This window comes from Oncorhynchus gorbuscha, linkage group LG24 (assembly GCF_021184085.1).
Source record: "Oncorhynchus gorbuscha isolate QuinsamMale2020 ecotype Even-year linkage group LG24, OgorEven_v1.0, whole genome shotgun sequence".
NCBI lineage: Eukaryota > Metazoa > Chordata > Actinopteri > Salmoniformes > Salmonidae > Oncorhynchus > Oncorhynchus gorbuscha.
In genome coordinates, this window is record NC_060196.1 from 26,747,056 (window position 1) to 26,760,086 (window position 13,031).

Sequence of the window (13,031 nt, forward strand, 5' to 3'; positions counted from 1 at the left end):
CAGTGTTGCTGAGCAAGAGTTGGAGAGACATTCTCTTATTGGCTCTGCTTTATCCTATTGGCACATTGCTTTATCCTATTGAGATGCCTCTCTTTAGGGATGTTAGATCATAACATTAGATCATAACAACATTAGATTAACTTAGGCAAATTATCACATACAATTAGATCATAACAACATTAGATCATAACAACATTAGATCCTTGTTCTGTATAGAAATTAGATCATAACAACATTAGATCATAACAGCATTAGACCATTAGATCAACACATGCCTTAACTAGTGATAGCATGGGTCTGTTAACCCATTGATCAACAACATTAGATCATAACAACATTAGACCATTAGACAAAGACACACAACAAACAATTAGCATAACAACATTAGATCATAACAACATTAGATCATAACCCACAACATTAGATCATAACAGCATTAGACCATTAGATCATAACACATCCACCCTTTCCTACCATTTTTATCTTTGAGATGCCAAGAAAACACCAAAATATGGCTGTCTTCCATTTCAACACTTTGATCAAGCGAGCAAAGACACACACAAACAAGCCCACGCTACCCACTAATGTGCGCACACATCCACCCTTTCCTACCATTTCTTCCAAGAAAACACCAAAATATGGCGTCTTCCATTTCAACACTTTGAAGCGTCGGGGTTTTCACGACCATTGCTCAACTAAGGCCTTAATAACCCCATTCTGAATGAACAAACCTTGCTCACATGCTACAGTAGCTGTAGTGTGCTGGCGCTCTAGCCAAGATTTTACTTGCTCTTAATCTCACCATCTATAAGAGATCCGGATGCCTCAGGAACACTATGGCACTACTGTACATTTGGGGCGGCAGGGTAGCCTAGTGGTTAGAGTGTTGGGCTAATAACCAAAAGGTTGCAAATTCATATCCCCGAGCTGGCAAGGTACAAATTTGTCGTTCTGCCCCTGAACAAGGCAGTTAATCCACTGTTCCTAGGCAGTCATTGAAAATAAAAATTTGTTCTTAACTGACTTGCCTAGTTAAATAAAGGTCAAAAATAAATCTCTGTGACAGATATGGAAACAAGAGGCAGGATAATCTCCCAGTTAGCACTTTACATTCCCATTATACTAATCTCAATCCAGAACCCATCAGATTAGTTCAGTAAAATGATACTGCTTCATCCATCACTCATCAACACCGACAATCAAAGCCCAAAGCTTATTTAATGGTTATCGGGTGGTGATATACAGTATGTGCTAATAGATAAGTAATTGATGCTTTTATGGTATATAGTCCATGTTAATCATTACCGAGATATAAGCATCTGTAAAATGGCATCTTGGGAGACCAGTATACAGTATTCCTCAGTCATTGGTTGTGGCCTGAGGGAGAAGAAACCGTGAAGAGAAAAAGACACAGGGATCAATAAAGCCCACACAAGATCAATATTAGGCCACAATGTTTATTCAGTAGTGTTGTTTCAACGTATAGGTACAATACTGTCTGCTTTTGTAAGACTTAAAAAAAAAAAAAAAAAGTGGTGACCATTACAGTCATCTGTGCTCACAGAATGCCAGTCATTATCATCATCATCCTCCTGGTGTAACGTATGCATCTCCTTATGCTCTCCGAGAGAGCAAGTACATTTCCAAATGGTAGGCACTTTGAAGGTTTAAAACATTTGTGAATATGCATTTATATATAATATATATCTTTTTGTATACTAATAAGCAATTGGACTCAATGGTCAAGTCTAATAAAATAAAAAGCTATAAAAAAATCAAATAAAAAATGAAGGAAAAGAAAATGAGAGTAACGTGGCCATAATGGGAATAAGTTCAAGCAATGGTGAGAATACTGTGTCTTTGGGTTTTGGTTTGCAGTTTAGTACCTATCTTTTCTATGATGATAATATGAGAGAGAGAGAGAGAGAGAAAGAGATTGCAGGCTGGAGGGTATAGCAGAAAGGAGGAGGGAATGAGGGAGGGGTGCAGGGAGGATGGCCTCATGTGGGTGGTTGGGAGTTCAGATGACGTCTACTTCACATTTGTGTACAGCTCAAAAGGCAACTTCACAACCTGTTGTACCCTTCACGCAGAGGTGACTGTTTCAATGAGAGAGGATGGCAACAACAGGTCAATCCCATGGTGTAGTTCTCTGTCTTGCTCCTGGTAACCAACCTCACGCTCTCTGAGAATCGAGGATCTCCGGGCTAAACCATCGACACGGGGGGAGACAAAAACACTGGCAACACAGTGGAGTGAGAAAAAAGGGAGAGGCCGACCGCTTACATGGAGGAGATGGAGAGAATGCTGAGGAGGAGAGGGAGGAGCAAAGGCAGATGGGACAGGCAGAGTAAACTAGGGGAGAACATTGCCCCAGAGCCAAATTTATAACCCCAAACATCGTAAACACTCAGAGCTGAACGAGACCAGCAAAGAAGCAATGAGGTGAATGTGCAATATGAGAAGTCGTATGCAATTAAATTAAATGTTAAAAAAAACATCCACAAGACATACTGTAAAGTAAGTCTTGTGTTTTTCTTGAGCCCCTGACACATCTTAGCTTTTTTAAGACCGATTACTGTGTTTTAACATGTATGCTGTATAAGAAATGGTTTTGACCAAAACAAACATTGAAAGAAAACAAACAAGACGAACAAAATAATAAATGAAACGCTCAAGTTCAACTAGATTGATTGACATTGTAACCTGAAAGGAGAACATTTACATTGACAGTTATCAGCGTTAATATGAAGATGAAAAAGCTTCATGAAAACTACAAAAGGCATATATATATATATTTTTTTTTTACATCTGAGAAAAAAATATAAATGAATGAAATACACCTTTTAAAGATCAACGCCAGACATGCTAGGACAATATTTTTTTATAGGATTGATACAGAATAATTATATTCAATTATTTCCACTTTTAAAACATTTCTTTACAAATACATACTGCTACAGTTAAATAGTAGTCAGCGACTAAAAACAGCTCCTTTGACAGAAGACCGATGCAATAGCTTTTTCTCACCGTAACAGATTTTTAAAAATGTTTTTATATTTTTTTGCCTTTTCAAATAATACACAAAATGTTTAAATACACTGAGATATGCCATAAAATAAGCAATGCTTGGCTTTTCATTGAAAAAGAAGAAAATGTCTTAATTACAATACTCTATGCAAAAGCTTTCCTTTATGTAATTTTTCCTCAATTAACTTTTTATTTTTTGTTGTTACAGTATATTTGAACAGGTTTTTTCTTGTTGTCATGGACTGCTATAAACAGTCACTCCGATTTGTCAATCTTCTCATGAGGGGGCGGGGCTTTATGCATAAAACTCCTTGGTTGGGGCCTTCTGATAGGCTGCCCCAGAGGGTTTCCTCTCTCCCAGGTCGTAGCTGCCCTCGTCCTTCTTCCTCATGCGGTAAACCAAGAGGAGGATGAGGAAGATGGCGAAGAGGAAGCCAATAACTCCACCCGCAATGACAGCTGTGGACAGAGAGAGGGTGAGGTCAGAGGTTTGAGGTCAAAGGCTATTCAGAGGACATTAACGCTTATAGCATCTAGAGAGGGAACTTTGAATGCACTGTGCCCTTTACACAATCCCCCTATCAAGCTACTCAAGATTACTCCCAGGACATGCCCTTGTTCCCTGCATGCTAATTATTTACATAGGATTTCATCATTCTTCCAATTATACTTGTATAAGATTTCTTTACAGCCCTTAATCTGTTTTAGGGCTCTTGTGGCGAAACAATCTCCCCTCTGCTCCAGTTATATTTCCACATGTTGAACTGGCGCCTCGGCCCCATGGGTAAAAAGATATCTGGCACGCTTACAGCCAGAAACCGTGCGGATCCTCGGTGTGGAGCGGATAAATGTAAATTAGATTACAGACCATTTGAGTTTGTGGGAGCCATAGGGGACAGGATGAGGAAAGGTAGGAGGGTAGAGAGGACAGGAGGAGGTTAGCTAGCCAGATCTGTTTCTACACAGTGGGCCTGGGCCTCCTGAACCCAAGAGTTGTACATTACTCTAATCCACAGTATATACAGCCCTGTCAAGGCCAGGGTTTTAGTGGATGTGGCCAACATGACTATAATTGAAAACAGAAAAAAGTAGTCTAGCTAGTAGACAGTTCGAAAAGTCAGGGCCTCACATGTCTGTCTACATGACCAGTAATTTGAGCAATTTTGAAATACAATAGTTAGACCATGTTTTCTACGTTGCAAACTTTGGAATAAACAACAAAATCCAAAACGAGCAAAGGCGGCTAACTGGTTGGATGTTTGGGATATATTTCCAGCATGACTGTATTGAAATCCCCTACTCGTCCTCATTCATGTCACTTTTTCACAGTAACTATCAGACGGATGTCAGAACGAAGGGGAACTGAAGTGCCAGTCCATTTGTAACACTCTACATGTTTATCGCCGACACTGAAAGGAAAACAGCATCAGAGAGTGCGATTGCCAGTCAGATCATTTTCCTAGTTTGGATTTCAGTAGAAGTGAATTAACACTAAATTTGAGCAAAGTGCGCTATGAACTCTGGAAGGTCCCATTGACGGGTAGAAATGTATTTTATACATTATTTTCAGAAGCTGTAGAGAGCATGAGAGACGTGGGCAGAACATCATGATTAAGGAATGTGGATCTGATCAGGACTTAAACACAATGCACACTGAGTGTATAAAACACTAGGAACACCTGCTCTTTCCATGACATACCGACCAGGTGAAAGCTATGATCCGCTATTGATGTCACCTGTTAAATCCACTTCAAATCACTGCAGATGAAGGGGAGGAGACAAGTTGAAGAGACAATTGAGACATGGATTGTGTATGTGTGCCATTCAAAGGGTGAATGGGCAAGACAAAAAGCTTTAATTGTATTTTGAACGGGGTATGGTAGTAGGTGCCAGGCGCACTGGTTTGTGTCAAGAACTGCAACGCTGCTGGGTTTTTCACACTCAACAGTTTCCCGTGTGTATCAAGAATGGTCCCACCACCCAAAGGACATCCAGCCAACTTGACAACTGTGGGAACCATTGGAGTCAACATGAGCCAGCATCCCTGTGGAACGGTTTCGGCACCTTGTAGAGTCCACGCCCCGACGAATTGAGGCTGTTCTGAGGGCAAAAGGTGGTGCAACTCAATATTAGGAAGGTGTTCCTAATGTTGTTGTTTTTTTACACTCAGTGTATAACAGCAATGTTATAGCAACTATATTACAGATTATTAGGTGTTATATGGCAGAGGATGTATGAAGTTGCTACATATGCTAAAGATGCAGCAAAGATCCAACCAACAAAACTCGCCAGACATCCAAACGCAGATTTTCTTGTCATCAATCTGGGCAGCAGACACACTTTAAGCGTCGCTCCAGACCCGCCACCTGACCTACTTCATAATCAGCGTTGTAATCAAGAAACATTCAGACATTCAGAAATAACATGGCAGTGTAATTACCTGATGTGACACAATGTCCCATTCAACAGCTCAACAACCCATAATCAACATTTAGATGGGTAGACACAGGTGTAAAGACTGCACACTGTTGCCTGCGACGAGTGGTGAACCCCTGCGCTGCCGTTGCCTGTGACGAGTGGTGAACCCCTGCGCTGCTGTTGCCGTACATACCTGCCAGCACCTCCGTCCTCTGGAAGAGGTTTTCCGAGCGAACATCGATGGGCTCCAGGGGGGAGCTGGGGGTGCTGGTGATCTGGTTCTTGCGTACATCCTCGGTGACGGGTACTGGGGGCTGGGAGGAGAGAATGGAAGGACACGATGGTGGTATACCGTTTATAAAAAACTTTCTTTTTTTTACAAACATAAAAAGGCCAGGAGAATGGAAGCTAGAGGTGGAGGGATATAGTTTATGTACTAACATAGATGCCTGGGTCCATATTTGGGTCTCTAGCTCTGAAACCAGGGCCAAGTAAAATCACCTGCCCTACACCTTCCCTGTTAACAGATCTGAAAAGACTGGATAGGTGAAAGCAACATGGCAGAAGCCACACTAAAACTATTGGAGGGGTTGGTGGAGTCGTCACTGTATTGCTGTCACCTCCCTAGTGTCTTCATGTGTAAATATTGAACGGTAAGGGATTAGGGGAAGGAGAAAGGGACCACAATGGAACCAGGCCAGAAAGAATCTAGGCCATCACCCAACAAGAGCGGATTCTGTAGTGTTCTAAAACAGGAGATTATGACTGTTTGATTCAGTAATCCAGCATAATGTACAACAAAACCAGAGCAACATCATGAGCCTAGATGACTGCTTGATCCTTATCCCCAGAGGAACCTCTTGGAGGGTATTATCATCACTGCATTAGAGGGATTTGATGACATTCTATGTCAACGAGTTAAGACTTATGGCTGATGGTTTATACTCTTCATCTGTGGTGAGGTCAAAGAGCATAGATCACTGTCTAGCAAAATGCTACAATATTAGTGCATTATTAGGGCTCTATTACCAATGACTACTTTTATGTATAGCATTCCAGCATCGGGGTCAATGCATGTTCAACTGTTATTTTGGGAGGGGAAAGGCTCCCACAGACTACCACACAATTTCCAATCTTTCAATATCTACCATACGGGGGAAGAAAGGGCTGGTCCTAGGGCAGTTTGGGCAAATGCCCAGTGGGCCGGTCCATCGTTAGCTTAGTGGGCCGGTCTAAAAGGTTATGTTCCCTCACCTCAGTTCTGACTGGCTTCCAGGGCGTTTCCCCAGGCAGGTCTTCTCTGGGTGTGTCTGTCTCCACTCTGGGAGTGAAGTCTTTGGTGGAGTCCTGGGTGGGTTCTGCTTTGGGCGCAATGTACAGCGTGCTCACGGTCACCGCCTCCTCGATCACCTCCTCAGCAGTGCCTGCAGAGCAAGATGAGGAGATAGCACTGTTTGTACTACTTCACCAGCACTCAATTACTTTCAGTTGCTTGTCAGTCTATGTTTGAGTCTGTACCTAAGAGAAATCAGGCTTTTCATAAGTACCTCACGTTCACATTCATAATTCAATCACAACAGACAAGGCCACCTCCTGATATTCTAGAATAGGATCAGGTGAAGGTAAAGTGAGTCTGGTTTAATTTTTACTGGGAACAGTGTTCGCCACAGTTATCAAAGCTCTTTCTTACAGCCTGCTTTGCTTTGGCCATCTGCATGTTGTTAAAAGTTTTGTAAAAAGGGGCTTCAATACCTAAGTAAGACTTCAGTTCTACAGACATGCCCACTCTGGGTGAAAAGCCAGCCTGCCGACCCAGTCGAAGACTACTGTGACCAGACTCTTACCTGATCCTGACCCCGAGTTAAAGTCGTCGTCATCCTCGGGGTAGTAGCCCCCGGACCCTGTGTCATCAATGAAAAGTTCATCCACTTCGGAGGACGACTTGGCCGCGTCCGCTATCTGAAACGGAGAACAACAGAAATCTAGACAAAGTACTGGGCATTTAGACTGTTCCCGAGGCCACTTTTCAATGCGCAAGTCCAACAAAACTTTCTTATAGTCACCACTTTTGTCTTTGAAATACTTCTAGCAGTGAACACGTTTCCGGATATCACGGTCTGATTGTTTGGCAGAAAGCACCGAGCTTCAATGAAAAGTGAACACCAAAAGGGCTTACCACTTGACTCAAAGCCATAGTCGACCCAAAGATAGTTAGTCGTTACAGCACTCCAGTATGTTCTGCCAGGTAGACCCATCGTTACGTGCTTGAACATCGTAGTCCATGTACCACAGAGGGCACTTGTCTCAACAAACCACACCAGACTATATCACTGTGTCAGGGTCAAACAACCCCTCTCTAAACGTCTAGCTCCTCCCACCATCGTTGCCGGGGTAAAAGTTCATAGAAGCGCGTGCGTGCGTGTGTGCGTGTGTGCGTGTGTTTGTCTTTACAGCTTAACGGACTGGCCAATAGAAAAGCTGAAATTGAACAATGCCGTTCGTGTGACTTGCAAAGACGTCAACCCCCTCAAGACTATAGAATGCTAGTAAATAAAAATGTCATCCATCCGCAATTTCCTTTACAAACAACAACTTCATACAAACTCAGTGAAATTACTGCACAGTGGGCAAAACACTGCCATCATTGTCGTGTGTGTGTGAGTGCGCACCTTCGTGCGTGTGTGCATTAAGTGGAATAGCTAGGTAGGACCCATGGCAACCTCCATTCAACCTCAGTCTTGAGTCCGAGTGTGATGTCCCCTCCATACTGATGCTGCTTTAGTAAAAGGGCCACAAAAGAGGGCCAACAATAACTCATCCCTGCTTTGCTGGTGCTTGTGTGGTAGCGGTGGTGCTCGTTGGTTTGGTGCACCAATGTTTTTGTAACGTTCCAAACCTGCTCTTGTGCTGTTCAGCTTATATACCTGGAAATAAATGACCTGGGATCAGTTTTACACTTGTTGCTTTTGCAGAAAAGGCAAAGAAAGAGAGTGAGGACATAACATAAGGGATGACACATTTCTCAGAATGAAGCTGTGATAAGTAGGTTTGTGTTGTTTGTGTGTGTGTGTGTGTGTGTGTGTGTGTGTGTGTGTGTGTGTGTGTGTGTGTGTGTGTGTGTTCTAACCATGTGAGGGACCATTTCCCACATCCGCATGAGGACAAAGGCTATTTTAAGGTTAGAATTAGGGGTTTGAATGGAATTTTTGTTTCGGTCCTCACCAGGATAGAAGAACAAAACCTGTATGTGTTCACGCGCGCGCGTGTGTGTGTGTGTGTGTGTGTGTGCGTGTGTGTGTGTGTGCGTGCGTTCGTTCGCATATGTGTGTCTGTATCTATGCCTGGTTGCCTGTTTTACTTTGACTGCAATAGGTGTATAACTGAGTGTATAAAACTGCAAACTGAGCCTATGGGAATGAGTGAACATAGCCCCTAAATGCTTCAGGGTGTGGGGGTAAAGTGTGTTTTGAAGGTCTGTCTGCCTGACACTCTCCGCCGTCACAAAGGGGCAGGTCTGCGGCGGTGAGCGGTTGGTGAAAAGGCAGGGGATGATAAAACAGAATGATAGCTGCCTCCCCTCCAAAAAGGAGCAATGACTTTCGAACAGAAAGGCATTCAGGCCAGGGCTGGCTGATCAAAGGCTGGATTTGATCAAAGCAACTTTATTTTAACCTCGCTGCCCCCCCCCAGTTCAGTTCACTAGCTGGGCCTACACATCAGTAATAATACAATTAACGAACCAAAGGGTGGAGCCCACAAATCAAGCCACAAAAAACAGAGCCTAATGAGATAGAGGCAATTGAGGCCACACGTGTACCCACATTCTTCAACACAGCACAAATCTAAAGAAAGTGAAACTAAACAACTGTAGCGTGCATGGCACAAAGAGCAAGACAAGGAGTCAAATCAGATGTTCATTCTGGAGTGGAAATGGTCCGTAAACTCCTGCCTCTTATCACTATTGACACGTTTAACCTTCCAGGAGGACTTGCCTTTGAATCCTTATCACAAGCTGGGAGTTCAAGCCTGGAACCCCATAACAAAGGAGGAACCTCCTCATAGAAATATAATATCTAGAATTACGCTACTAGTAATTCCATTTCTATGGTCATTCTCTCGTGCATGAAAAACCCTCTTCTCCTTCCGGTCCATGCTATCTGTTTACTTTCCTTCCACAGAAAGTGAGAGTCAACGCCACTGGTCAACGCCACTTGTGTAAATGGCAATTAGTCTATTATAGCAACTGACGTTCAAGATGTGGTAATCGTGTAGTGGGACTCCATAAAAATCACCCTCCGGGTTCTCTTCCCAAACAAAGCCTAATCTACACATGCTTTGACTACTACGCACTGGCATTATTTGAACTCAAGAGATAAAGGGTTTCTTCCGAGCGGGCTATTTAAATAACTCCTTCCTTTAGAAAGACGAGGGCTCTAGAGTGCGGACAGACATCTGTTAATGCCTCAAGCGCACACACATACACACACAAACGTTGTGCTTGTAAATATACCCCCCCCCCCCAAAGTGTTAATGACTATGTCCGGGGGTCATTGTCCACTTCCAGGTATGTCCCTAACTAACACAGAACTGGCAGATACAAAACAAGAAAGCCCATGAAGAATCCAGCCAGTCAGAGCCGTAGCTGCCTAATCCTTACCCGAGACCCTAACAAGCAGCACCTAGCCTAGCGCCTGACTGACAGCGAGACTGCGATAACAAGCAGCACTGTGGCATTTATTAGAACAGAGCTACGGTCTGTCTGCACCTAATGAACAACTAGTGACCAGCAGGAGGCTTGGTGGTGAATGCAGTCAGTCTCCATAGAGAACGTCCATAGGGAAAGAAATATAATACACAAGAGGAGGAAGAAGAGAGGCAGAAACGAGCGAGAGTGACAAGGAAGGAGAGTGACATAGAAAGAGGAGAGAGAGAGACTGGTAGGAGGGCGAGAGAGAGAGAGAGAGGGAGATTATGCGCTGCAGTAGACAATCCGTGGCCTGCAGGTTGCTTTGCTAAAAGCTTGTTAAACCGCCAAGCCCATGGCTGGTGGTGTCCGAAAGTCAGAGAGGCTCTCTTTATGGCGTGTGCAGTTAGCAGTATGCTAGCGCTATCGTGAGAGGTAGTTAAGAGTAGGGTGGGTGGCTATGGGTCACGGGGTTAGTGTAGGTTAACTTGGGTGAGCCATCTTGCCCCGTCTCTAATCCGTGTAGACACGTTGCATTCACTTCTTACACGGTCAATATTATCCCACCCCAAAACAGGGGAGGAAAAAAATAGACACACACGAAAAAGCTCGTACACACAGTACGGCTTACATCATTGACAGGAGTGGAAAGCAAGAGACAGAGGGCAAACGGTGCCTCAGACATTCCTTGTCCGTCTGTTGCTCTGCTCCCGCTCAAAAACTTGAGTTAACCTGAGAGAACCTCAAGTTAACTGCGGGGGCAAGAGAGAACCAGTACAACATAAAGCACTTGACTTGCTATGCTGTCATTTCATCTTCCTTAAGGATATTCACTGATGCCAGTCATTGTATCTCACAGTACAGTTAAGTCTTCAATGGTCTTACAGTCCGCTTCTGTAAGACCATTGGGTACCACTGTACAATCAAAAGAAAAATCGGTCTCCTCTCCCCAGGATTGGGGAAAACAAACGTGAACTCTGAAAGTCAATGATTTCTCTGAAGGAAAAAAAGCCAGAGTGTCTCTTTGTTAAACAACAATGTAGTGCAGGTAGATGGGAGTTTATCTGTAAACTCAGCGAGCCACGGATCCATACGGTGATCAATACTGCCACCACTCTGGTCTGGCCTCCTTCCCATCTCTCTCCCACAGGCACATTTACGAGGTGGCTTTTATTGGCCCTGAACGGGTGGATGGCTACGGCTTTTCCCGGTGCCGGACCTGGCAGAGAGGAAAGGATTGGAGGTGACTGGGTGAGAGCAATTGGCTTTGAGTGGGCTAGAATGGCTGGATTCGAGATGCAGTGTTTCAATAGTGAAGATTTTACTCTTATTATCGGTTCTGTGTGGTGTTTCACTTTTTGTCTTAAGAGATAATGACAACAGCAAATGGACTGCTAGGTTGGCACTTGTTGGTGGCCATTTTGTAGGCTAACGCTAGCACATGCTAATGCTAAACAAACAACCGGAAGGAGCAAGCTGGCTTCATAATTGATGTTGGTGAGGATTTGTTTGTCGAATGTGGGTTTGAGAAATGATTTCATAAAAGGTTACAAGTCTACAGCAACGAAGTGGGAGTTCAAACACTGACCCCACAAGCTAAGCAAATGGTTGTGGTGGTAAAGGAAAGGAGGGGGAGTAGGGTGGACGGATGTCTCTTCGCGCTCTTCAGAACCTTCAACTTTTATTGCCCTCCTGGGATCATAATAAGAAACAAATTGATGGTCTTTGAGACACTGGAGGGGAGGGGCTGTTACAGCAGGAAGTTGACACAAATCAAACTCTCCCTAAAACCAGACTGTGTGCCCTGGAGCTATTCCCGGAGTGCGGGGGACAGCTTTGTAGCTTGGTGAGTGTGTGTGTGTGTTGACATTTACCACAAAATCCAGGAAACAGAATCTGTTCATCTGGCTCTGTTGCCAGTAGCTCACTTTGCCACATGTTCCTTTTTCAACATGCATAACAGCATATATAAAGCCTTTATAATCCTAATTGGAATACAAAAGACACAGTTAAGAAGAGCTACAGACGAGCATTGACAGTATATCTAGGACAAGCTTTTGAACAGTTGATCGGTGGTTGATCTGAGATTCCAAAACGGTCACCACTCGTAATAAACTGAATGATGAACACTGAAATGAACCCAGTTGAAGTGCTCCTTTGGAAAGTTCAGGAAGTAATCTAGATGCTACGGCTCCTTCCCGTTTCAAAGCAGTGCCACGCTTGGGTTGACGCGGAGAGCTTATAGGTGGATTTGTTACCTTTTCATTCCGGGGCGCAGTTTGGACTCCATCATCAAATTAATGGCGGAGAGTAGTCATTTACGGGTGCATTAGCTGATCTTTATGTCCTCATAAAGATTGAGTAAACTGTCTGGGACTGTGCTAGAATTAAAACCTGCCGACCTTGCTGATCTATGGAACTGGATCAGCTCACCACATACTGCTGGGTAAATATGCTCAGTACTTTGAGAACCGTTTGACAGATAGTTCTTCCACAATGCTAGGACATTCTATACCCCCAAAAGGGCCATCAAGTTCTGATGCATAAAGCTTTGCTCTAGTCCTCCAAACAAACACCGTGTCAAAGTTCGGTCAAGCAGCTCAAAGTACCTTAAACTACATCCATATGTGAACAAACACAAGCTGCATAAGCTGGCTGGGGGAACCTTTGTTACAGTTTGACCAAAATAAGACCAGGCTCAGGAGTTTTCGCAAAAAATGTCTCACAAAAGAGAACAGAGCGCTTGACTAATTCTGTCCTCACATACACTGACGGTTAAATCTACCTCAGACTGCATAAATATAACACTAGGCAAGAATCATAAAAACCTGATAGACTGTGCAAAATCAAAATCAAAAAGTATTTTGTCAAAATACTTTTATTTTGCGCCTGTGCCAAT

General features: G+C 43.6%; 1 protein-coding gene across 1 annotated transcript in view; it reads right to left on the bottom strand.

Moving 5' to 3' along the window:
* Window positions 1-1,437: 1,437 nt before the first annotated feature.
* Window positions 1,438-13,031, bottom strand: part of LOC124012522 (syndecan-2-A-like) — a 33,891-nt gene continuing 22,297 nt past the window's right edge. Inside the window, exons 2-5 of the mRNA XM_046326250.1 lie at window positions 7,293-7,407; window positions 6,703-6,872; window positions 5,642-5,762; window positions 1,438-3,489 (exon numbers count right to left, since the gene is read on the bottom strand). Coding sequence (XP_046182206.1) covers window positions 3,326-3,489; window positions 5,642-5,762; window positions 6,703-6,872; window positions 7,293-7,407 — 570 coding nt within the window. The 3' untranslated portion in view covers window positions 1,438-3,325. The remainder of the gene's footprint in view (window positions 3,490-5,641; window positions 5,763-6,702; window positions 6,873-7,292; window positions 7,408-13,031) is intronic.